This window comes from Lycium barbarum, chromosome 7, assembly GCF_019175385.1.
Source record: "Lycium barbarum isolate Lr01 chromosome 7, ASM1917538v2, whole genome shotgun sequence".
Taxonomy (NCBI): domain Eukaryota; kingdom Viridiplantae; phylum Streptophyta; class Magnoliopsida; order Solanales; family Solanaceae; genus Lycium; species Lycium barbarum.
This window is the reverse complement of record NC_083343.1, coordinates 61,295,800-61,322,370: the sequence shown is the minus strand read 5'-3', so window position 1 is coordinate 61,322,370 and position 26,571 is coordinate 61,295,800. Positions and strand designations below refer to the sequence as shown.

The following is a 26,571-nucleotide window of genomic DNA, read 5'->3' as shown; positions in this document are numbered from 1 at the left end:
ATGGTCTAATATGCCACTTGACTGTGCTACTTGGGAAACTGCTGCTACCTTGAGGGTTCGATTTCCAAATTTCACCCTTGAGTACAAGGGTGTTCTCCAACTGGAGGGTATTGATGCACAAAATAGTGGCTAGAATCACAAATTAGGCTGCAATTGTCATTAGCCAGTTTTGGCGGGAAATTCTGGTAGAAGTTAGTTGCCAGCTTTCTTTTCCCTTTTTCCTTTATTTTGTAATTTTACATTGTTACATTTCATTTGCGTGACCTGTTGTGTATATATACATATACATATGCAACCTCATTGTAGTGCTTATGAATTGAGATTAATCAGATTTCCCTCTTCTTCTTCTTCTTCTTCTTCTTCTTCTTCTTCTTCTTCTTCTTCTCCTTCTCCTCCTCCTCTTCTACTTCTCTTCTTTCTAAATTCTTCTCTCCTTCTTTCTGTTTCTTGCGATATCAACAATTTGGTATCAACTTAATCTTTTCCCCCTCCTTTCCTTTGGCCTTGTCATCTCTCTTTCCTTTTGTCTTCTCTTTTTCTTTCTTCTCTTCATTCCTCTCTTCCTTTTTAACCTATGTTCAAGATGTAACACCTAATAACCTTGCATATCATGCACTGAAGCTTGTAATGAGTACAAGTTGTACTGTTTTAGGAGTATTTTTTTTGACTCAATGATAAAAATATTATTCGTATAGCCTCTTTGGCCGAGTTTATGGGAGACCAAAAGTGCTTATTTTTTCAAAAAATGCTTATTAAAAAAAAAGAGGTGTTTGGTCAAGTTTTTGGGAGAAAATAAGTGTTTTTGGGGAGTAACAGAAGCTATTTTTCAAAAGCTAAAAAATTGGTTTTTCCCTAAAAGTACTTTTGAGAAAAAACACTAGAAATCTATATTATATTAAAAGCATGAACTCCCTAACTTAAAAGTTAAATTACGTAAATACTCTTACTATTAATTTTTAAGACAATTTTTTTTTTAAAAAAGGGCCACAGATACACGCATCAAACACCTCTTTAAAGAGACTCTTGCCTAACTTCCTCTTGCTAACTACTTAAAGAAGAAAAAGAAACGTTACCTCGTAGGAGGGGATGTGTTAAAAACCAAATGACTAAAGACAGATTACTGTTGTGATTGTCTAAATGTAGTGTTAATCAACGTAGGATCAATTTACAGTAGTTGTGGTTTAGAACATGCACTATTTTGAAACTGCTTTCTGCACTTTTTCTTTCTTGATGTTTTAACTCAGTTTTGAACTAAATTCGGAAATTATGGGTGAAATGAAGAGCGCGAGGATGGCTATATATCAGATCGATGGAAAAAATATTCAGAGTGTTTGATCAAGAAGAGGGGATTGACATGGCATGAAACTGGGTCCAATTCCACACTTTTAGTATGGAAACAAGTCAAATTGCACAACTTTATGGACTATCAATGAATAATCAGTCGGCTTACTGAAGACATTGATCCACAAGAATGTAATTGCATTGTAATCTCCTTGAAGGGATGAAAATCGAATCACGTGAGTCCACAACGGAGTATACCATACAAACAGTTACAAAATTCTAAACAATGAAGAGCACGGTTGCCGAATAAATTCTGGTGCAAAATCTCAACACTACTTTCATTATATGCTTTATTGGAATTTTTTTTTTTTGGGGCAAACATTTTAAACAAGTCTCCCATAGTAATTCTAATTCTATTTATGTTCAATCTCATCAAAACTTTACCTCTTGGAAAGTTGAAATTTTAAAGTATGTCTTTATGCACTTCAAATTCTTTTATTGTTTTCTACTCTAAATAGAGAGTACTTACTAGTTTAGAGTACATACTATACTCTTTGTAAACAAATACAACATTATGTGATTGAAAAAAAAAGGGTAAGTCGAGAATCTGAAGAAGTTGAAGAACAAGAATAACAGAGTGTTGCAGGTAACTTGAGAGAGTAGAGAAAAAACACAAATATATTTCAATGAAAGCGCTAAAGAAAGTTTACAGCATAAATCCTTAAGGTGTCGTGTTATTTGTGTACACATGAACCTTGTGCTTTTCACAGGGATCTAAATTGCAGTAACGTCTACATTATTGATAATACGGAAAAGGCTCAAATATGCCATCGAACTATCGAAAATGGCTCATCTATGCCACTCATCAATAGTTTGGCTCATTTATGCTATCGACGTTACCAAAATAGCTCAGTCATGCCATTTTTTTTTATTAATTTGGGATTTAAAATTGGGCTGGTTTAATTAACAACGTGAACCTCTAATTGAAGTCCACGTATCATATCTGGTATCGTAAAACTGGTGTTAATGAAAAATGGCATGAATGAGCCACTTTGGTAACAACGATGGCATAGATGAGCCACTTTGATAACGGTGATGACATAAATGAGCCAAACTATTGACGAGAGGCATAAATGAGCCATTTCCAATAGTTCAATGACATATTTGAGCCTTTTCCGTTGATAATATTGGCTAGGTGTATTATTAATTATCGCTTTTGTTCCATTTGCTTGATAACAAAGTGGTACAAAATGGTTATAAATAACGAAATTCCAGTAATCAATAAATGTCCCTTCTTTTTCCTCTTTGTTGATCAAATTATATACTTCCAATATTTATTACTGTTATATTTATTTTGTTCAACCTTTATAACAGACAATGTTTGTTATATATACTTCTGAAACAATTTTTGTTATATATGCAAATTAATTGTAGGAGAGCTCACAATATTATTGTTGTTCGTAGAGCATTCATATCACAAATGTTCTTTCTTCCTTTTAGTTTATTTTTATTGTAAGACATAGACTTTGAATAGGAAAAGAAAATACTTGATTTTTGTTAGAAATGTGTGTTTTAGAAATAGTGACCCTAGATTGTCGTACAGTGAGAGTGTGTTGATGTGGTTAGATATATAAAAGGTTACTAATAGATATGTGGAGCGAGGTCTAAGGCCATGGACAAGGTTAGAGATCGTGAAGTCAAGGACTTCATTGGGAAAGTGCCTTAGCTACTTCCACTGCCCCAATTTATATGATATTTTTCACTTTTGAAGATTCAAACTATGTAAACTTTGACCAATATTTTAAAGTATACTTTTTAATCATATTGATGTGAGAAGAATTGCAACTTATAATATTTTTCAATTATAATTTTTGAATATTTAAATTTAATTTTAAAATATGGAGTTGATCAAAATCAATCTAACTTCAAAGATTAGTCAAATTGACTCCCGGAAAGCAAAAAATGCCACATAATTTGGGCCTGTCGTAGTATGAGTTATTATTAATTTTAATTTGCTCTGGAGCTTGGGTGTTGATTTGTGGTATGTTTGAATTTGTTTTGTGGATAGGAACATACACCACAAATATCATTTATAAAGAAGTATTAGGTAAGATATGATCCATTGCATGTTTTTACTCATAAAAGCAAAATAAGTGAAAAATAACAAGTACCTAATTAAGCTTTTATCGTTCATCTTTTTATGTTCATACGATATAATTATCTTGACCTTGAAAAACAAGTCGCGATATGAGGACCTGCATTATTCATTCACAAAAATGTGTACTTAATGATGTCTAAGAACAACAAGGTCACCTTCTACTGTACTGCATTTCATCCCCGACCAAAATTGATGTCCAAAAACCTTATTATGTGGAAGAGAAGGAGGAGCTATCTTATTTGTGGTCCCCAAATATACATTGCCTGAAGTATTGTATCATCATAGGTAGACCTTTCTTAAGAGACACCTTCTTGCAATGCTCCTCTGTGATTTAAATACTCTTTTTTTAAAACCGACGAACCTCAGAAAAACATGTTGTACAACTTAATGACCACCTAGACCAGGTGTGTGTTAGCTTTATTCTTTCATATACAAATATATACTCAAGATTGTATTTTGATAATATTGAGATTATTTTTATTTTGTAAAACGCCTAATATATGATTGGACATACACGTGCAATGCATGTGTCGAGAAACTAGTACTTTTTAAAAGCTTGGCTAAATACTAATTACTGCTCAAAAGTGCTTTTTAATTTGATTAGCCAAACACAAACTTTTTTTTACTAAAAATATTTTTTTATATAAGCTGATTATCTCTTATATGGTTTGCGAGCTATTACACAGGAGCTGAGTTTACTCTGTGCGCATTCGAAGGGTAGCAGCTGGGATTTCTACGTAATAAAAAGATATAGAGCCCATTTGGATTGACTTATAAGTTGCTTATAACTTGTTTTTAGCTTTTTTGAGTGTTTGGTTGGCCAGCTTAAAGTCATTTTGTGCTTAAAATAAGCTCAAAAAAATAATTAGGCCCATTTGACTTAGCTTATCTAAAGTAGCTTATAAGCTGAAAACAACTTATAAGTCAAAAAAATAAGTTAGACTATTCCAATATTTTTTTTTTTAGCTTATAAGCTGCAAACAGCTTATAGGCATAAGCCCATCCAAATAGGCTAATAAGCTCATTACAGAGGCTTGGCCAAAGCTAAGTGATTAAAGTGTTTAGTGAGCTATGTGTCCTTTCTTACTGGTTAGCACTTTTAATTTATCGCCTTACGTGAAATGTAAACCCTAACCCAATGTTATGTTATGTCCCTCACACGGACAAAGTCACACGTGCACTGTTCCACTATCACCACATATAAACTCCCCCCACACCCCCTGGCCACACACACGCACGGGGTTTAGGGTTTAAGGCAGTAAGTTACATTCAACAAACCTCTCTATTTCTCTCTCAGGGTTTTAGAGAATAAGATGGGTGCAGACAAAGGGAAGAAGCAAAAACTTGATGAAGAAAACAACAACATTGATGGTGACCTTGTTATTTCCATTGAGAAATTGCAAGAAATACAAGACGAGCTTGAGAAGGTAATTCCTTTCTTTTTTTCTCTCCAAATTTCTCTCCTTCTGTTTCTTCATATATTTTTTTTCTTTTTTTTTGAGGTAAAACACACCTTTTATTGCCCCAATTGTTTATATTGAGAATACACTGCATCTAGTATTTTATGCTAGTTTTGAATCAGTGGATTGTTACTGAATCCACTATTTCTTTGTGATAATGGGTTCAGCCTTGACTTAGTATAAATATATACGTATATATTTGAGAAAATTAATTTGGGTCAAAGGCAATGGTGTTAAAAAAGCCCATGTATACCGAGCTGCTTTTGTGAAAAAAGTACCTTTTTTTCTTTGTAGTAGGGAATTTGGTGGTAAGTAGTTTGTAAATAGTGTGTGACTTGTCCAATTATGCTTTTGTGCAAGCAGTGGCGGAGCAAGGAATTCAAGTAAGGGGGTTAAAAAAAACAAATTCTTATGCCAATGGGATTCAACAATTCATATATATGCAAAAAAAATCATTTTTGCCCTACCTACACAGTATAATTTTTCAACGAAGGGGGTTTAATTGACCCCCTTTGCACCCCTCTGACTCCGCCCCTATGTTTAAGTGGAAGGTTATCAGCCGTATGGAATTTATTTCTTTGCATGTATTTATATATTAGCACTCAGATTTCCTCCCTTGTCTGGACATTCTTAGACCTGGGATTGGGAAGATTTAATCTTTACAATATTTGCTTCCTCGTATTCGTTCAGACCTTTGTAAGTTGATGTCTGTGAATGTGAAATGCGACTTTGTGGTTTGCTCTTGTTGGGACGGGAAGTGTTATCTTTTTGTTGAACTAATGGTGAATGTTAAGCTTGAATGAACAGTGAGGGCAACCTGGTTTATGTATGTTCTCTTCGATGCAAACAACACATACTAGAGAACTATATCACCTACTTAAGGGAATAATTACGTAGTTTAGATTGGCAAGATGTAAAGATCGTCGTCAGTTACAGCTTACCGAGGACATGACCTTAGATAGGAAGGTGTGGAGGACCCACATTAGGGTAGAAGGCTAGTATATAAGTCTCGTTATCTTTCCTTATTAGTAGGCGCATTAGCGCATTATAATTTCTTGTGCTTTGATTTATGTTATTATTTGCTACTTTCTGTACTTTGATTACTCTATTTTATCTGTGCCGCTTTCGTGATTTGCATTTCCATATCGCTTTGAATTCCTTGATTATCTTGTTTTACTGTGTCGCTTGCATTATTTCATTGCAATATCGTTTTAAATCTTTTAACCTTATCTGACCCCCTTTTTATGCTTCTATTGAGCCGAGGGTCTCTCGGAAACAGCCATCCTACCTTGGTAGGAGTAAGGTCTGCGTACATTATACCCTCCCCAGACCCCAAGATGTGGGATTTCACTGGGCTGTTGTTGTTGTTGTTGTTGTCTTCATTAATTTTTGTGATTTGGGGCATGCTGTCCTTTTTCCCCCGTCATATGTTGGATATGTTATGAGGTGTCCTATGTTTTAGTTCCTATTTGAAAAGGTAATTCCTTTTTTCCAAATTTCTATCATTCTGTTTCTTCATAAACTTTCTTTTCTTTCCTTTGAGGTAAAAACACACCTTTATTGCCCCAATTGTTGATACTGCATCTAGTACTTTATAGTACTTTTGAGCAATGGATATAGTGTTACTGAATCCACTATTTCTATTGTTTCTAGTAGAGAATTGGGTGGTAAGTAGTGCTTCTAAATAGTTTGTGACTCATCCAATTATGCTTTTGTGAAGCAGATGTTGTAAGTGGAAGGTTATCAGCCATATGGAATTTACTTCTTTGCATGTATTGATATATTAGCACTCGGATTTACTCCCTTGTCTGGACATTTTAAACCCGGGAAGACTCAATCTTTACAATATTTGCTTCCTCATATTTGTTCAAAGACTTTGTGACTTGCTCTTGTTGTGGACGGGAAGTTTCATCTTTTTGTTGAACTAATGGTGAATGTTAAGCTAGAATGAAGAATGAACAGTGAGTGCAACCTTGTTTATATATATTTCTTGAAAAAGTAAACAACACATACTAGAGAACTACATAAGCTACTTAAGGGAATAACTTTGTAGTTTAGGTTGGCAAGATTATACTCGAGGTACATGTAAAGATCGTCGTCATTTAATTGTCATAAATAAAAAAAGGACTGTCTTCATTAATTTTTGTGATTTGAGGAATGTTGTCTTTTTCTTTTTCCGGTCATATTTTGGAGGTGTTATGAGGTATCCTATGTTTTAGTTCCTATTTTAGCGCCTTTCACCTGATAGTGAACCCTGGCTTTATATATGTGGTGAAAGAAACGCCAAATTTGTCTTCTTTAATAACAACTGGTTTGAAGCTGTGGGTGCCAATTCACATTTCTGTTTTCTTTTACTTTTGAGTTAAGTTTCGTTATTCTAATCCATCATTTTGTTGTTTGGCATTACAAGATCTAGGAGAACTCATTGGAGGAAATAATCTAATAACCGTTTTTCCTCCTTCAAAGTTTAATTTGCATAACAGTGTTGGAGCGTATTTCTAAAATCACAACCAGTTTAAACCAAAACTGTGAAAAGAAAACAGAGAACTGGGACAATTTCTATATTGGTAGCACTGTTAGATCTTCCTTTATAGGCAAGATGATATATGAAAAGACGTGTGTAATAGCCAAGAACCTTGGATCCTAAGCTTCCCTTTCTTTGCATGTATGTGGTAGAATCTATAGCATATAATTCGATTCCACAAGAGGTACAAGATATGAGCTATTTGGTATTTTGTTATTCTCTTTCAATTGAATGCTCTAGTCCTTTTATTTTTATATATCACCTATAAAGCTTCTTCAATTTCTTTTTTAATGAACTTCGACATTATGATCATCTTCAAATTTAAAGAATCTGGCCTTTAGAACCATAAGGGAGCTTTTCCACCAGATCCCCTTCATATCTTGACTTGTACTGCAGACACAACAGAATTGCAATCACTTCTAGACTGCAATTTGTAGATTACAAATTATACTCAAAACTAAAACATCAATATTACCTCCCAGCTCCCAATTCTCAGAACTGTGGAAGGAAAGTTCGAGGCCTTGAGTTTTTCAATAGTTCCAGAATTCCCCCTTTGCTCCTTCTTCCCATGATTTCCCACCTTGGGGTTGTTCCCCAGAGAAGCTTCATCTGGATCAAATCCAACAGTTATGGGCTCTTCCTTCGCCTCAAACGTAATAGACTGGGCTCATCCAGTGGGTTGTACTGTGAAGCTGGTACTGGGAAACCATCACCTCCTACAACCATCATATGGCTGCTCTGTATGTGCATAATGATAACAACAGTTGGTATGTGCAATTGTGAAAATGCCTAATAATTAGTTGAAGGATACATGTTCCATTTCAGTGAAAAAGGGGAAACCTTAATTGATATTCTATAGGCGTAAAGAAGCATCCCTATTCATATGGGGAGTGTTTATATTCGAGCTTTTGCTAGTGTGCTCACAGCAAAAGCTGGCCGTCAGGGTATATTCCTATTTAGGTGAAACAAAAATAAAAAATATCTAACATAGAATTGATTGCTAGATTTATTTTGCTTCATAGTTGGTCTTACATGTTAACTAATGAGCATTTTATTTTTTTATATCAGATCAATGAAGAAGCAAGTGATAAAGTATTGGAAGTGGAACAGAAGTACAATGTGATCCGCAAGCCTGTCTATGATAAGCGAAACAACATCATTAAAACTATTCCGGACTTCTGGTTGACTGCTGTTAGTGATCCTAACCTGATACTTCCTTATCTATATGTTGCTGAAAATCTGAATTGCTTCTCATTTAATTGACTTCTTTCATTACTTGCAGTTTTTGAGTCATCCTGTCCTAGGTGAACTTCTAACTGAAGAAGACCAAAAGGTTTGATTCTAATTTGTTGGTTATGAAACTATTATTCTAGATTATGACCAACTGCTATTTTTTGGTCAAGTTTTATCAATGATGAACTTGGTACTCCCTCTGTCCCAATTTATGTGATACACTTTCCTTTTTAGTCTATCCCAAAAAGAATGATTTTTTCTATATTTAGAGACAATTTAACTTAAAACTTCCTCTTTTACCCATAATGAAATGATTTACAACCACACAAATATCTATGACTTGTTTTAGACCACAAGTTTCAAAAGTCTTCCTTTCTTTCTTAAACCCGTGCCAGTCAAACTATATCACATAAATTGGGATGGAGGGAGTATTATTTTTGATAAGTCAATGCTGTATTAGCAACGAGGCTCTCCACTATAAATCTATAATAAATTTTGACTTATCCTTTAAATGCTTCTTGAGTTCTGCATCTCAAAATGTAACTGCCTTATACCATGCTAGATCTTCAAGTCTCTTAGTTCTATTGAAGTGGAAGAATCTAAAGATGTGAAGTCGGGCTACTCGATCACCTTTGTGAGTTTTTCCCCTCATGAAACTAATGTACATCGATATATGTTACTTTTTTTTTTGGAAATTCAGAATGATGATTTCCTTCCCCTTTTTAACAGAACTTCAATGCAAATCCTTATTTTGAAAATACAAAGCTCTCAAAGACCTATACCTTCCTTGAAGATGGACCCACAAAGATTTCTGCTACAACAATAAAATGGAAAGAAGGCATGGTGAGTTACCCATTTGCAGCTTGACAGATGTCACACATTCTGTACGTTCGCTATTTCTTCATATTAATGATATTGGGTAACTCTTTGAAGGGCATTCCTAATGGAGTTGCTCACGAGAAGAATGGAAACAAGCGATCTCATGCTGAGGAAAGGCGAGTTTACTTATTTCTAGGAATTTGTATATGATCTATTTTTAATCAACTTTGACTATTTATTGATTTTATTCTAACACAAAACTGAATGCTCTGATATATGGTTGGAAAGTGGAAACCGTGGTTTGGCTAATGTTTGATAGTACGTTTACTCGTCTCAGACTCTCAAACTTTGTTGATGATAACGTCAGTGTTTGTTGATGCACATTATAACATATATGGTGTATAATTGGTCCATTGCAGTGCAAACTTTTCAATAACTTACACCAATTGTTCTACAATATTGGTTGCTGGAATGTTTTTGTGTCACTACTGCTGGTTTTTGGTTAGCCGTGACACTGAGCTTTGTCGTCATAATCAGAACAGAAGCTGAGATTCTTCTAGAAAACATGAAGATAATTACTGATTAATGCAGCTATAAAATACTGTAGCAGTGGTGCTGTAACTGGCCTTATGTTCTGTAGTCTTTTCTTGATAAATATTGCAGTGTAATAGTTCTGGCCATCCTTGCTCAGTTGCTTTCTCTCTTGGGTCTTCTATGCAGCTTCTTTACATGGTTCAGTGAAGTCAACCAAAAAGATGAGGATGAGGATGAGGCTCTAGAGATTCAGGATGAGGTATATGCTTATATCTTCTGCAGATTACTTCAAGATGATTTTAAATTCCAAATTTCTATTTTCTTTGCCTTTGGGTGTGTGGGTGGGCGGAGGGGTAGATGGTGCTAATTTTGGTGCACTGAGGTATAATTTTTGCTGAAGATTTCATTTTGACACTTTAGACCTTTGGCTTTTGTAGGTTGCGGAGATAATTAAGGACGACTTGTGGCCGAACCCGCTCACTTATTTTAACAATGTTAGCCCCGCTTCTTGTTTTCTTTTATTATTTGGCCGTGAAACATGTTTGTTGCCTTTGATACCACCATCTGAGCATTGTTATACCACAGGAGCCTGATGAAGAAGATTTTGATGCTGACGAGGTAAAGATACATCAACGGGTTCATAAGTGTCATAACTATATCATGGATAAGTACATGAATACTTTGTTTACTGTGGCTGTAATGTGTGTTTCTCTTTGGGCTTACATTATTTTCAGAATATTTCTTTTCTTTATTAACCTCCAGCATCATATCTTCAAATAAGTTGCCTGGCCGTTGTAGATAATGTCGAATATTCTTCCCAAGTAATCGATCAACTTCTTAAGTTGGCACTTCCGAAGGTCAAAGATGTGATGAGAAAGGGAGGGTCATTGAGGGTGGAAGAAAACTGTGGAGTCAAGGATTTTGTTTTGGTTGCTCCCTCGAGTGAGTTAATTATTGAGTAAGCTTGCTACAATGATGGTAATAGATTGACGGCTTACTAAAGTACGAGTTTGGTCAATATTTCGTTGAAGCTAATAAAAAGAGAATTTGAAGTTGAAGTTGAAAAAAAGGATTTGAAAGTTAAATGGGTGTGTTTGGACATGAATTTTACTTGGAAAGAACGTTTAAAGTTTGTGAGAGAATCATTATTTTGCTTGAAATACTCAACCCAGTTTTTCAAAATTCAAATTTTCTATTTCAAGCGAAGTTGAAATAATGGACCAAATTTGACAACCAAACACTAATGTGCAATATTATTGCAAATATGTTAAATAATATGTATGGATAATTGGGTAGCTTAAGCGTGTTTTTGGGGAAAAACTATTTGTCAGGGATAACTTTCTGTATCCTTTCTCCCCGGACAAACTGTGTCAATTCACTAGAGGCTTTCTTTTCAAGAATTTTCCTCATTTTATTGGTCTTCAATAGAAGCCTTAATTCTAAGGATAGCGTGGTTACTCTGTGGAGGCTCTAAAATCGCAAGATCTGCGATTTGCTACATCTCTGTCGTGATGTTTCCTATTTTAGGGCTTCAAGCTACATGTTCTAGATTATCTATGAGTAGTTTTCGGCTTGGGTTGTGAGCATAACTCAGAAGATTCATTTATCATGCTTTCCACAAGACTTGACTAGTCTTATATCAAACAAAAGTAGCAAAGAGGGACCTGAAAAACATAAGACACATAAGACACCAGAAGGTGAAAGGGAAGGGGTTGATGAGGGTGTTGTTTGGTTGACAATTCAACAAACATCTTTGCCTTTCGCAGTTTTGCACAAATGAGGCTGCCAACTCGATTACAGTCTTTTGCTCGGAAATGTATATTTGCTTTTTGCAATAATGAGGCTGATATCAAGTTTAGAGGATTGAATGCAGACCTTAGAATCTTGATTAAAAAAAGAATGCTGACCTTAGAACATCATAAAGAGAAAACACTAGGTTTAAGTTTTGGACAAGAATTTTAGGTCTAATTCTCCATTGAGAAAGGCAATCTTTACATCTATTTGATGTAATTCAAGATGCAAGCTTGCAACTATAGCTAGAACAATGTTTTTGTTCATTTGTCATTAGAAGGGCATGAGAGAACCTCTTTTACATTTTAGCCCATTTTCATCTTGCAGGAGCATCATATATGGTTCACCGACTTTAATGTCAAATCGTCGGGGGGGGGGGGGGGGGAGTTTTCTTACAAGAACGTCTAGTTTGTGATTCGTAGATGTTCCCATTTAGATCAATGTTGCTCCCCCTTGTATTAAGAACATTAATCCTGCTCCTACTTGAAACAAGATTTGTGACCATGTCGCTCTCACTTGGAACAAGATACATTTGGTCACTTCCATCAAGTGTAGACGAATTACTTTCATTCGCATCTGCTGATGAAGTAGGTTGCTAATGAGAAACTAATTCATCATCTGCTAAAGTACCCCCCCCCCCCCCCTCTAATAAAGTGACTCTGCATGTCTTGATCTCTTATCTCAAACAAGGATAGGTCTTGACATACTTCCCCCTTCTTAGAAAATTCATCCTTTAAGAATGTAACATCTTGCGATTCAAACTCAGTTACACTCCCACTGTGTTGCTGACCTATAGATACACCCCTTTGAGGTTTTCGAGTACCTTATTGGCTTATAAAGATACTTTTCTTCCTCTCGGGCCCAATTTGCCATATTTGTGAGAGGAATATAGGCAACAAAACCCCAAGGTCTTATTACTCTTAGGTTGGTATATCAACAGTCCATAACTCATATGGAGTGGTTGCAACCAAGTTTGTAGGCACTCGGTTAAGTACATAAGTGGTAGTAAGCAAAATATCACCCCAAAAGGTAATTGGGAGGGCTGGTTTGTGCCATCATTGACCTAACATTTCTAGGAGCATTCTGTTTCTTCTTCCGGCAATACCAGTTTGTTGTGGAGTATTTGGGATAGTCAACTGATGAACTATTCTCTTTCATCACATAACCCGTTAAATTGTGATAAGTAGTCTCGGCCACGGTTTGTTTGAAGAGCTTTTATCTTCTAGTCTAATTGATTATCCACTAAGCTCATATAGCGTTTAAAGCAACTTATTGCTTCTGATTTGTGGGAAATTAAATAGACATAATTGAAAGGGGTAAAAACATCAGTAAATGTGATAAAATAGCTTGCTTCATGCCTTAGCCCTAGTATTCATGGGCCTATAGTTGTCTGAATGGATTACTTGCAAAGGATATTCAACTCTAGTTGTAGTTTTCTTATAGATTTTCCTGCTAGACTTTCACAAGTGGACAATTCCACATGTTCAATGCTAGCAAGCAAACCTTTTTTGCTAGCAGTTGCATTCTTTGTTGGCCAATATGACCAAGTCTTTGACGAAAAAAATATGTAATAATAACTTTGGTTTCCGTAGGAAAATAGGGTCCAACCATAAGGGGTGTTGTGACAGCCTATTAGGGCAGATGCAATAATTTTAGTAATTATTGGAACCCTAACAGTTTCCTATAAAAGTACACATATGATGTACAATAGAAATACACGAGAGATGGAACTCTCAAATATTCTACGCTCGCTTTTCCTCACAATCAAACTAGGGTTTAGGCTGTGGTATAAGAGGTTGCTTCGATATATCATAACAACCACCAACCAGTACTACTAGTCTCAATTCTTCCTGTCTTCTGCTAAGGAGACATGTAAGCTCTCGTTTATGATTTGCACGCTATCTAATTAGTTTAGATTTATGTGTAATCCTTCATTGATATTAGAGCAAACCCTGACATAGTGACTCTTTTGTCACAATTGTAGCATTTCACTTTAGCAACTTTGACACGTTTAGGACATTAATTCTTGCCTTGTTTATTCTTTGCTCTCTTGGCAGGTTGAGCTTTCTGAGGTTGAGTTGGCTTTCTTTTCTTTCCTTAGTTCCTTTTGTTTGCATAACTCTTGGCTTAGAGGTTGTCGCCACGTGCAACTCAGTTATTAGCTTTGCAGCCTCAAGTCGTTCCTCCTCAAACTCAAAGATGCCTCCAACGTCATCCAGAGTTGTGATGCGTTCATTGTGGGTCAAATGCATTTTCATATGATTCCATGAACTGGGTAAATAGCGTATGATTGCTTGGATCTGTTGTTCATCAGTCAACACATGACCAACATCTTTCAACTCCCCGATCATATATTGCCTCAAATGTGTTTTCATTGAATGTTTTGAGCGTTTCTTGTATGAATCAAATTTGATCACCAAGGATTTTAGCCTTGCATTAGAACAAGGACCAAACCTATTCTTCAAAGCACTCCAAAGATCCACAGCTCTTTGGTGATCCTTAAACTCCCTTAGGGTGTCATCATCCAAGGTGCTCAGCAACGTAATTCAAGCGGTGGAGTCCTTTTTCTTGCAAGCATCATAAGCTGCACGGTCATGCCTATGTTGAACCATGTTGCCATCCGCAGGCTCATTCATGACATTGTTGATGGCCTACAAAGCCTTTTGCTCTTCTAGCACCAGTGTTTAGGATGGCGAAAGGCGAGGCGTGGCGACAAGGGCTCGCCTCACGCCTCATGGCGAGGCGAGGCGTGGCGAGCGCCTTTTAGAAGCGAGGCGAGAATTAACACAAAAAATTAAAATATTAAATATGCATATATAAATACCCAAAAACTCAAATACTCAACAAAATACTAGCAAATATTTCAATTGAAAAAACTAAAAGTAGATAGTTGATAGTTGATACTAAAGTCTAAAAGTCTCCAACTAGATAGTTAATAAGTCATAAGGTCCCTGAGTGTTAGCATTAACCAAATTATAACGAAGCAACATCTATTCTTCTTCAAGATCTCCAAATTCTTCAACCACAAGAGTGTTAGCATTATATTGTCTCTTTATTCTGTTCTGTTTTAAAATAGTCAGCCAACTTTTAAAAAAAATAAATCAAAAGGCTATGCCTTAGTCGCCATAGCCTCGCCTTTTAGGAAATGCCACGCCTTGGCCGTCCATGGCGAGGCAGGCTCGCCTTGCCACGCCTCACGCCAAAAGGCGTAAGGCGAGCGCCTTTCACAACACTGTCTAGCACATACTGGACTTTCAAGCTTCAGGTTTCATAATTGTCGCCATTGATTTTCAACCCTTTGTTGAGCTCAACAATAATATTTTTCGAAGCGGTAGTCATTCTTTAACAAAATAAAATATGTGAAAAGAGTGTAGTTAGAGAGTTCTATCTCTTGTGTAATTGATTCAATCAATGCTTAATGTCATGATATGTATGTATGTTGAACATAGATAAAGGTAAGGTCTAGGTACATCCTACCCTCCCCAAACGCCACTTGTGGGATTATACTGGGTATGCTGCTGTTGTTGACTACTGCTTCAAAAAATATTGTTGCTGAGAGCTCAACAAAAAGTTGAAGCTCAATGGCGATAATTATGAAACCTGAAGTTTGAAAGTCAAGTATGTGTTAGAAGAGCAAGAGATTTTGGAGGCCATTAACAATTTCATGAGTGAGCCTGAGGATGGTAGCACATTTCAACATAGGCATGACCATGCAACTTATGATGCTTGGAAGAAAATGGACGTCATCGTTCGCATTACGTTGATGAGCACCTTGGATGATGACATCCTATGGGAGTTTAAGGATCACTAAAGAGCTATGGATCATTGGAGTGCTTTGAAGAATATGTTTGGTACCTGTTCTACTGCAAGGCTAAGATCCTTTGCGATCTAATTTGATTCATATAAGAAACGCCCAAAACATTCAATGAAAACACATCTGAGGCAAATGACAAATATGATCGGGGAGTTGAAAGATGCTGGTCATGTGTTGACTGACGAACAATAGATCCAAGCAGTCATACGCTCTTTACCTAGTTCATGGGATCATATGAAAATGAATTTGATCCACAATGAACGAATCACAACTCTAAATGACGTACGGAGGCATCTTGAGTTAGAGGAGGAATGATTTGATGCTGCATTCTGCAAAGCTAATGGTGAGCTTTTTTGATGAAGCCAATAGCTGAGTTGCACATGACAACCACCTCTAAAGCCAAGAGTGATTGATTCAAAGAAAAAGAACTAAGGAAAGAACAGAGGGCCAATTCAAGCTTAGCCTGGCAAGTGAGCAAAGACCGAACTAGGCGAGAATAAACGTCCTAGATGTGTCAAAATTGCTAAAGTGATATGCTACAATTGTGACAAAAAGGGTCATTATGCTAGGGATTGCTTTGATACCAATGAATGATTACACACGACACATTAATCTAAACTAATTAGATAGCGCATAATCGTAAAACGAGAACTTACATGTTCTTTGTGCAGCGAAAGCGGAAGACTTGGACAAATCGTGGCTGGTAGTACTGGCCGGTGATGGTTGTCATGATGTGTTGGAGCTACCTCTATACTACAATCTAAACCCTAGATATGATTGCGAGAGAAAGTTATTGTGTTTACCCTGGTGGGCTTTTAGAACACCGCTTATGGGTGGACCTTTATTTCAAACATTTAGATTAAAAGAGGTTCAAACAACAATTTCTAATAAGATGGTGAAATAACTAGTGAACTACTGTCCGAGATCTCCAAAATATTTTGAATGTCGAATAGTTAAGGGGAATATTATTTTTCGAGATGAAAGTTTACGGGAATATTTTGATTGTTGAAAAAATTCACTAGAATATTAAAGTGACAGTTGAATGTCTTGTTGCTTGAATTGATTTACAAAATACTGGAAATGTGGTAAAAGTGCATTGAAAGCATTAACAACGAGAAACTTCGCCGGAAAACTTAAGTGAATCCCTAAGATTTTGATTGTCGGAGTGCGTGGGGAGTTAGTCCTCATTTGTTTTTATTAAGATTAATAACACTGAATATTAAGATGTGCATTAAGATGATCATTTAATACTATATCAATATTAAGATGTGCGTTAAGATGTTCATTTACACAGGTTACCTCTCCTGTGTGGTTTGCGAGCTATTGCACAGGAGCTGGGTTTACTCTGTGCGCACCCGAAGGGTAGTGGCTATGGGTTCCCATGTCATCAAAAAAAAAAAGGAAAAAAAGATGTTCATTTAATACTATATCAATAAAGTATTTTTAAATAATTATATGCCAGTTGGTAGCGATGATGGCTAGCGAAGGTGATTGTGGTGTCGATTGGGGATTGTGTTGGATGATGGCTGTGATTGTGGGTAGTAGCTAGTGATGATGGTGGTTGACTATAGTGATTAACAGTGGTTATCGATCGCGGTACTTGGTGGTAGTAGCTAATAGTTATGTTGGGCGATCGTGATAGCTAATTATGGTGACAACGGTTGGTGATATATAATGATGGTTTATGGTGGTGATTGTCAGTAGTGTTTAGTGGTTGTAATGGTAAATGGTGGTAACGATTGCAAAATGAGGGTAACAGATAACTGCGGTGGTTGATGGCGGTGGTGGTAGTTGATAATGGTGGGCGGTGGCGGCAGTAAGCAGTGAAAGTGGATAGAGTAGCCTCACTACCATCTTTGTAGAATTCGTTGAATAGGCATCTTAATGATAGTAAGGCTGTCATATTTTGAATTATTCAGATCTATCTAAACCCATTAAGTAGTGGTAAAATTTTAAAAACAAATGCACTTAATAATTTAGATTTGAATGATCAAGATTCAGACCTAAAAAACAAATACTCATTATGACTGAGATCTGAATGATTAAGATTTAGTCCTTCATGAAGTGCAAACATACGAGACCTTAGATGGGTCAACTTGAAGTGAAGAATCGACTCCACCGGCAAAAGAATATTTTCGGAATGTCGTTGGAGGCTGCACACACGACAACACATGCTAAGATCCTTTTGGAATATTTTGAGCTTCAATTGGCATGTGGCGGCGCGTGGAGGGTTCTTTGCTTATTGCCTTTCTAGGATTTGGTCACCATAGACTTCCGATCCTAGTGGCGATGTTGGTTGATGCAAAAACACTAAGGGAATCTAATGATTAGTTGCACATTTGTCTGAAAAATGTATAATGATGAAGTTTTCTTCTTGGATGGCACTGGTAAATGTGCAACGATAAATCCTTGCACAAGTTCTGGTACCCAAGAATATTGAGAGAAATCTTAGCTTGATTATTCTCTCAAGCTTCTGGTTGTTTAATTTCAGAGGTACGGTCCTATTCTAGAATAGGAGAGAATCAAGGTTGCCAAAAAGAATCTCCCTCATTGATTCCTACTCTAAAATGTCACAATATACTTAGAATTTAGTTGAATGATTGACAAACTTATGGTGTTCTTAGATGCTGTGTATAAAGTGGAGTTGTGCTATGGTTGAATTGTTTCCCTGTCATTGGTGGAGAATGATCACTATAATGGCCTTCATTTTTTGGGCAGAGGACTAGTATCTTACTGATATATGCATTGTAAATTTTCGGGAAAGGGGCACAAACTAGTTATTAACTTTCCTATTGTCAAATGTCGGTTATATCAGGTGAAAAAGAACTGTGTACAGTGGTTCTTCAGTCTCTTTTCAAGAGCTTAATGAGTCATTATAGCATTATAGCTTTATAAGTCTTCACCACGCTATTAAGATTGAAGATAATCTTTTCTGGTCAGATTGTTGAATTGGTTGATTTGACTTGAATGCTAAATGTTAATGCAGGGTAAGGACAGTGAAGGCTCTGAAGACGATGAGGAACAAGATGAGGATGACGAAGATGGTGACGAAGAGTGAAAGCAGATAAACCATTCAACACCTATCTTATCTTAGGATCTCATCTTGAATGGTTTAATCATCGGGATTTGGTGTCTGTAAAGAGGCTCTGAATGTTGCAAACGATCAAAATTACAGTGGTGATTATACTCTTTTTTTTTTCTTCCTCTACTGTTATAAGCAAATATCTAATTCCAGAGTTCCCTGAACCTTGTTTCATTTAGGCTTGGCTTCAAATTTTCCTTGCTCCCCGTAAACTCTTCTCCCTCCCCCAAAAAGAAAGTAGACGAAAATATTGCAAAAGCACGGGTACTGATAGTGGTGACTACTTTTTTCTTCTATGGGCATGCAACAGCTAATTCTGGTTAGTCAAGAGTTTAACCTGGAAGAAACTGGACATTAGGTTGAACCGGTTTTGATGTTTTGGTTAAGGAGTCTATTCTATACTAATTGGAGTGAGAGCTTAAACTAGAAATAGGAGAAGTTCATCAGTACATGTTTTTTTCGTTCATTACATACATTATTTATCTGGGGAAAACTCGTACTGCTGATTTCTTACTCATGACTTGGAACTGATGAACATGACATTGCTTTAGAGATCCTTAATTCGTTTGCTAATTGCTAGATAAAAAGTCAAGATGCTGTAGTAGGAATATCAACATGTCATTACAGATCAAATCTTGCCAGATTTGGGAATGCAATATACCTTTGCATCTCAAACTTGCTCTCTGAGAGTTTGAACTAGAAAAAGATAAAGATGAGTCTAATGGAAGTTTTGCATAAGGATAAACTCGTCTAGCTAGTCACGAAGATATATACATAAAGATGGACACAATTTTCATAATTATTTGTACAACCAAAATAGAAATACTATTGGCAAATTGAACCCAATATACAAATAGATAATCAAAACAACATAAGTAAAGGAACTTTAATCGTCTCTAGGTTGCAGAGGCAAAGGTGATCAATGTTGTTTTGTCTTCGTGCTTGGCTGGAGGATTTAACTTCTCTTTTACTCTCATACCAAAGTAGTCTTTATATTGGAATCTCCTGTACTTTGGAAGCTCCCCGAGTTCTTTAGTAAATTGTGTCAATGGTTCTACCCATTTTTCTTCATTCAAATTGTAGAAAAATACTAAAACATAACGGCTCTTTCCCTTGGGCCTCACCATTTGGTGGAAGGGGCTGACAAATTTGTCGTTCGTTAGCACCTGCGGAGTTAGCAAAGGTGAATTAATGCTAGTACATCTTTGAAGTAAATAGACAACACGATGCACAAAGCATCCCGGCTTAGCAGGGTCCGAGGAAGGACTACATCCCAAGGAGTGTGATGTAGACAAATGCAAACATTAAAGGTTGCTTTCACAACTCGAACTCGTGGCTTATAGAACACACAGAGACAACTACTGTTGCTCCAAGGTTCCCATTCAATTACATCTTTAAAGTGAAACTCTAAAACCCTTAAAGACTTTTAAATTTGTTATTTACCTGAAGAACGTCGCATAGGTGAAAGACCAAGGCACCCTCAATTGGAGCCATAGGTATCCATCCCCCATCCTTGAGTCCTTCGAGACCCCCAGTATCATCCTGAAATATGAGAGCCAAAACAGTGGGGTCCTGGTGGGAGGTAGCACCGTTATCTTCAATTTTAGTTGCTGGGAAATAACGATAGCTCGACAAAAGATCCATCCATCTGTCGTTGTTGTAATCTTTGAGGAAGTTGGGTGGGAGACCTAGGCAATCGTTTAGAATGCCCTCCAAGAGTGATAACAATCGATTTGGGGGAAACACCAAATCAATCACAAAAACGCGGAATTAAAGATAACAAGAAATTAGGGATGAGAATTGAAGAAAGGGGATGAGAAATAGAGGATAAAAGCAAGACCCAATGAATAATGAACCTATGAGCAAGCCTAAGTATATGAAACCTAGACCCTCTCAATTTGATTCAATTCAAAGAACCTATGCTATTTGAAATCAAGGCAAGGGAAATTCAATTGAAATTCACAAATGAATGACCCTTCATGAAATCAATGGAAAAATGGTTCAAGACCAACAATGGAATCCACTATTAACTAAGCTAATCCTAAACAACTATCACTCTTTAGAGTATTCAATACATAATTCATCCAATCTAAAATCTAAGTAATGAAAAATGAAAGACAAGCTACATATACAAGCTAAGTAAAGAAGACTAATAGGCAATTACAATGCTACCCTTAATGAAGTAAGGGCCTTGTTTGGATAGTCTTCTTAGTGTAGTCTTCAATTCAAGAATTGGCCTTCAAGGGCCAAACACGCCCCTCCTTGCATAGGTGGCCCTCTAATCAACCTTGCATGCATAGCTGTTACACTTCGAAAATTTCCCTTTAACGTACAGTGAATAGACTAACGAAGGGCACGACGTATACGGTGTTTTGTTAAGTAAGAAATAACATTTGATGACTCTAAATGATGTTTCAAAGACATTCGAGGTAGGCCGCTAAGGCGGGCTGCATACGATTCCACCGTGCCTAAATGGCCGGGCATGTCACCGCTAAGGCAGGCTGCTATGTTTAGACCGAGCCTAGAGGGCCGGGCATGATCACCACTAGTGGGCGGCATATGATGGTTACCTGGATGCGGGTTAACAATGATGATTATGATGCGATGATATATGCGCTATGATGATACATGTACTATGATATATATATATATATATATATATATATATATATATAGTATATGTATGAAATGTATTCACCCATAAAACTCACGCAGGTTATATCTTCATCCTATGTCTTATGATTCTTCTATTATGTTCATTTCATTCATGTCTTACATACTCAGTACAATGTTCGTACTGACGTCCGTTTTCTTTGGAAGCTGTGTTCATGCCCACAGGTAGACAGAGAGGTGATCCAAACTCATAGAGGTTATCAACAGATTTACAAGAGCACTCAATTACTCCGGAGGTGCTATTTGGTTTATTCTTTTGTGTATATATATATATATATATATATATATATATATATATATATATGTATATGTGATACAATAATCAAAATGAAAATGAAGAAAGAAGGACAAGAAAATAAAGGATAGATAATTTGACACAACTAAAGACCCAAATTAGCAACCAAAGTTCTTAGATTAACTTGACCTCTAATTTAGGAACTAAAGAGCACCAAACTCTTAGTATGACCAATAGGGATTTGACACCCTAATAACCAATCCTCTCACAAGTTCACAATCTCAAGCTTAACAAGCTCTCAACACTCAAAAAGAGTTTTACAATCTCAAAATATGAATAATCAAAATAGTCTAAGTCTTCCATGAAGAAGAAGAGAACTATTTATACTATGCTAGAAATAAAAGATATCAAAATGACATAAACACCCTTAATGAGACAAGGACCTTGTTTGACTATTCTTCTTTCTTCAAAATCTTGAAATCTCCTTTACAAGAATAGCCAACTCTTCATCTTTTAGCCATTGTGGTAACTTCCCATTTCCTCTTCTTCTCCCCAATCAATCTTCATCAACAAATGGACTTGGGATCCAAGGTGGTCATCAAAAGTATACTCAAGAGCCTCCCGCTTCATAAATAGGCTTTGCAAGTGTTGTAGTTCCCGGGCTTGGCTCCTTGTAAATGGCCTTGAGGCAAGTGGGCTTGCATCATTCTCCCCATCTTGAAGAGAATTTGTCCTCAAATTTGATGGCTCATCACTTTCCATTACCATGGGAGATAGGTCACAAATGTTGAAGGTGTTATGAACTTGATATTCCGGAGGGAGATCAATTTTGTAGGCATTATCATTAAGCCTCTCAAGGACTTCAAAGGGACCATCCCCACGCGGCATCAACTTTGTCTTCCTCTTGTTTGGGAATCTTTCTTTTCGGAAGTGCACCCACACCCAATCTACCGGTTCAAGGACCACCCTTTTTCTCCCTTGGTTTTCCCGTTTCGCCACCTTTTGATTCTTCTTTTCAAGTTGGAGCCTTGCCTTTTCATGGATCTTCTTCATAGCTTCGGCTCTCTTGTTACCATCTAAACTCAATACCATATCTTGAGACAAAGGCGTTAGATCCAAGGGGGTTAGGGGGTTATAACCATAAAACTCCTCAAAGGGTGACATGCCAATAATGCTATGAATAACTCTATCATATGCAAATTCTACTAAAGGCAATTGGTCTTCCCAAGAGGCTAGCTCCCCTTTTACCATGGCCCGAAGCATAAAACCTAAAGTCCTATTGACAACTTCGGTTTGGCCATCGGTTTGTGGGTGGCAAGAGGTGGAAAACAACAACTTCCTTCCAAGCCTACCCCACAATTCTTTCCAAAAGTGGCTAAGGAACTTGGGATCCCTATCGCTCACAATTGTCTTGGGAATGCCATGCAATTTAACCACATTTTCAACAAACAAAGAAGCAATATGGGGAGCATCATCAACCTTATGGCAAGCAATGAAATGGGCCATTTTCGAAAAACGATCAACAACAACAAAGATGCTATTGTCACGACCCGTCTAGAGGGCCGCAACGAGCACCCGGTGCTAGCCCACCCGAGCACCCTTGGCTTATGTCACACCCTAATCTCCCTGGGGTGTGATGGGCACCCGACCCTTACTTAGAGCCGAGCTAACCCTCTGACCCTTAGTACACACATAATCTTTTTGGGCTTTTAAATCAAATAAGGATGAAATACATAGTACAGCTTTCAGAAACATTCTTTTTATCATTCTCAAATCAACAAAATCTGTAATCATATGGAATCTGTAACATAATATATAAAGACACATCGGCTGGTGAAGCCGCTTACAAGACTGACATTCTATACCCACGACTCTGTCTGCAAAGTCGCTAACATCAATCAGAAATCATAACATATAGACTCTGACTCGGCAACACTCCAGAAGGAAATGGAGCTCGCCAATCCCGCTGGAACACCTTCTAGCAAAGTCTCCTACTCATCTGGGTGTACCTGCGTGGCATGAAACTCAGCCCCCGAAGAAAGGGGGTCAGTACGGAATATGTACCGAGCATGTAAGGCAGGAATCACAGTAAAAGGATCATAACTGATATAAGGAGTACAGAAACATGTACAATGTCCAGAATACCAAAGCTCTTGCCTTTAAAACATAAATCATGCATACCATTATCACATACCGTACCCGGCCCGTTATGGGACTCGGTGGATAAAATCATGTCATCATACTATCATATCATCATGCATGCATATATATACATATATATATACCGTACCCGGCCCTCTAGTGAGGGACTCGGTGAATGAAATCATGCCGTACCGGGCCCATTAAGGGACTCGGTGGATAGAATCATGCATGTGAACATCATATATCATATACATACCGTACCCGGCCCTCTAGTGAGGGACTCGGTGAATCAAATCATCATATGCCCTCCTGGCCGCCATAACACATCATCATCTCATTATGTCATCATATACATATACCGTACCCGACCCTTTAATGAGGGACTCGGTGAACAATGCAGTGGAGTGCGCACGATAACATACCCAGCCTGGGACTCGGTGAAAGACATATTGAGGCGTGCACGAGCAGAGTAGTGAGAAACTATATGCATATAAATCAAGACTCGATAGATAGGTGCGCAAATCGACACTTGAGGATCACAAACACGTTTCGAGTCAATCCGAGTTAGTACGAAAAAGTTATGGACGTTTTAGTACAGAACCTTCTACGAACGTTTCAGAAACCATTTTTGAAAAATCAAAGAAACAATCATGTTAGGTACCTTTCGAATAGCGTTATGGGTCAAATCAAATAGAGCTTTTGGAACCATATGTACGTATCAAAATATATCAAAGACTCAATGGAATAATCAAACGTGCTATCATTTGAAAATCAAGACATTAGTCATATCAATTATCTCTCGAATGCCATTCGGAAACATATCAAACAGAACTTCGGACATCATAGATACGCATCAAAACCATATGAAACAGCTTATGGAAATCAAGAACGTTAGCCATCCTAGTGGCTCTAAGAATGGGAGTTTCTTTGGAATCATATACATATCGTCTTGTTCGTTTCACAAGGATCATGCCAAAAGAAAGAAAGGGTAAGCCTTACATACCTGTCCCACATCCTATTAGCTACGCTTATTCGTCCAAGCTTGCTAGTCTACATTCAAGAAGATTTACATAATCATTAGATTCATTGTCATACGCTTGCCTTAGCTTCTCAAATAAATTCACTTATAATCTACCGAAATTTCGGCAGCATTTCCCCTGTAAATACATTCATCCCTGAGAATCCAACTCGGCCAAATTATCAATCAACAATCCGAGAATTCAACTCTGCCAAATTATCAACAACAATACCAACAATCATATTTCCAACTTCTTCGATTAATTCAAAATGCATTCTAACGCTAGCAATCCTTTCTACACAATCCGACGACACTTCTTTTATATTCAATTCAACCACATATAATCAAGCCAACATCAATACTTACACATTTAAGTGTTAATCCGAAATCATTCTATCATGATTCAAGAACACTTCAAACAATTCACATAATGTTCAAACAACCCAACCAACATACCATTTCACCCGAAATCTTCCAAATTCAACAAGAACAATAACAACACATTTCCTTCCTTCAATTCATGAACTACACCAATAATTCACACACTAACAACATTATTCTCATAATTACAAGAAACCATATTAGAATCACATTAATTCCTCCAATAATTTCTCAACGATCACAACTTCTTTTCAATTCATCAAACCTTCATTTTCATCATGGAATCCACAACTACAACAATCAAAATACTAAATAAAATCACTTCATCACATCTACACAACACCACCTCTTATTCGGCCACAACCAAGACACACCCTTTTCATGAATTTCATCCATTTCTACATACCACAACATGCATAAATCATCCATAACACATGTAAAAAAAGATTGAATACATACCTTTTTCACTTAACTTCTTGGCTTGGCTAGGGTTGTGAACTTGCACAAATAGATGGTTTTATTGCTCCAACAACCACTCCATGTTAAAGAGGACGTTCCAATTGGTTGGAATACTAGAAGAAATAATTTTTTTGTGATCAATTTCCATGGCCCAAGATTCAACCATGGCTTGGCCGAATGCTCTCCATTTATTTTTCCCTCAAGTTTCTTGAATTTTCATGAAGACAAATATGCCTTATTTTGCCACCACTTCTCTATATATATACTTAAGCCCTACAAATAAAAATATAGACACATGGCCATGGGTGGGGCCCACATACACCACACGGCCATGGTGGCTTATTCTTGAACCTTCTTGAGTCTTTTGTGAAATTCTCTTTTTGCCCCTAGCATTCTACAATATTACCATGAACCACTTTGCGAATTTCCCTTTTTACCCTTAGCCTTTCTCAATATTTCCATACTAATAAACAACTTGTACATTAAAATAACTTTGGAAAATAGTCTTGCCCTTAACTTACCACGATTATCTTGGAATATCCGAATGTACAAAATACGGGCTATAACAACTTACACATATACTTACATCTAGGTGAGCCATACTATTAAACATACATCTCCTTTTTTATTAATCACGCTAGTCCCATTGGACGACAACATCTTTAAATCATGATTGACATCTATGCCACATCAAAGGTATATAAGCCGACGAGGCTATCAAAAGATATACAAAATATAGGCCGATAAGGCCGGACACGTCTAATCATACACACGTGACTACGAGCCTCTAAGGAGAGTATAACATATCACATGAGCGAGACAGGACCCCGCTATGCCCACAATTATGTACACAAAAGAATAAGTACCCAAAAGCTATGGCACCGAATGAAATGTAGCTCTGCTGTGAAGTCTCTGAGAAAGAAGCTATGGATCAAGCCTGTCTCCCTGTGCACCTGCGGGCATGACG

General features: G+C 37.0%; 2 protein-coding genes across 4 annotated transcripts; one reads left to right on the top strand and one right to left on the bottom strand.

Annotated features, from left to right (window-relative positions):
• The first annotated feature begins 4,589 nt into the window (after positions 1 to 4,589).
• On the top strand, positions 4,590 to 18,874 carry LOC132603448 (NAP1-related protein 2-like). 3 transcript variants are annotated; one of them, XM_060316512.1, is made up of 10 exons: positions 4,597 to 4,866; positions 8,492 to 8,614; positions 8,706 to 8,756; positions 9,219 to 9,290; positions 9,386 to 9,499; positions 9,590 to 9,651; positions 10,139 to 10,268; positions 10,447 to 10,503; positions 10,595 to 10,627; positions 18,601 to 18,874. In XM_060316512.1, the coding sequence occupies exons 1-10, from the start codon at positions 4,753 to 4,755 to the stop codon at positions 18,670 to 18,672; spliced, it is 828 nt and encodes a 275-aa protein (XP_060172495.1). In that variant the 5' UTR covers positions 4,597 to 4,752; the 3' UTR covers positions 18,673 to 18,874. The 3 variants fall into 3 exon arrangements, with proteins under 3 accessions (XP_060172496.1, XP_060172495.1, XP_060172497.1); XM_060316514.1 differs by having other exon boundaries at positions 4,609 to 4,866; positions 10,196 to 10,268; XM_060316513.1 differs by lacking the exon at positions 10,595 to 10,627 and having other exon boundaries at positions 4,590 to 4,866.
• Positions 18,875 to 19,592: 718 nt separating this feature from the next.
• Positions 19,593 to 20,340, bottom strand: LOC132601502 (1-aminocyclopropane-1-carboxylate oxidase 1-like). The gene is made up of 2 exons (XM_060314585.1): positions 20,140 to 20,340; positions 19,593 to 19,862 (listed from the first exon to the last, which is right to left on the bottom strand). The coding sequence occupies exons 1-2, from the start codon at positions 20,338 to 20,340 to the stop codon at positions 19,593 to 19,595; spliced, it is 471 nt and encodes a 156-aa protein (XP_060170568.1).
• Positions 20,341 to 26,571: the final 6,231 nt, after the last annotated feature.

Coding starts and splice junctions, on each gene's coding strand:
- LOC132603448 (XM_060316512.1), top strand. CDS start 4,753: ATGGGTGCAGACAAAGGGAAGAAGCAAAAACTTGATGAAGAAAACAAC. Junction 4,867..8,491: donor TACAAGACGAGCTTGAGAAG/GTAATTCCTTTC, acceptor TTTTTATATCAG/ATCAATGAAGAAGCAAGTGA. Junction 9,291..9,385: donor CGGGCTACTCGATCACCTTT/GTGAGTTTTTCC, acceptor CCTTTTTAACAG/AACTTCAATGCAAATCCTTA.
- LOC132601502 (XM_060314585.1), bottom strand. CDS start 20,340: ATGGATCTTTTGTCGAGCTATCGTTATTTCCCAGCAACTAAAATTGAA. Junction 19,863..20,139: donor ACCTATGCGACGTTCTTCAG/GTAAATAACAAA, acceptor CTAACTCCGCAG/GTGCTAACGAACGACAAATT.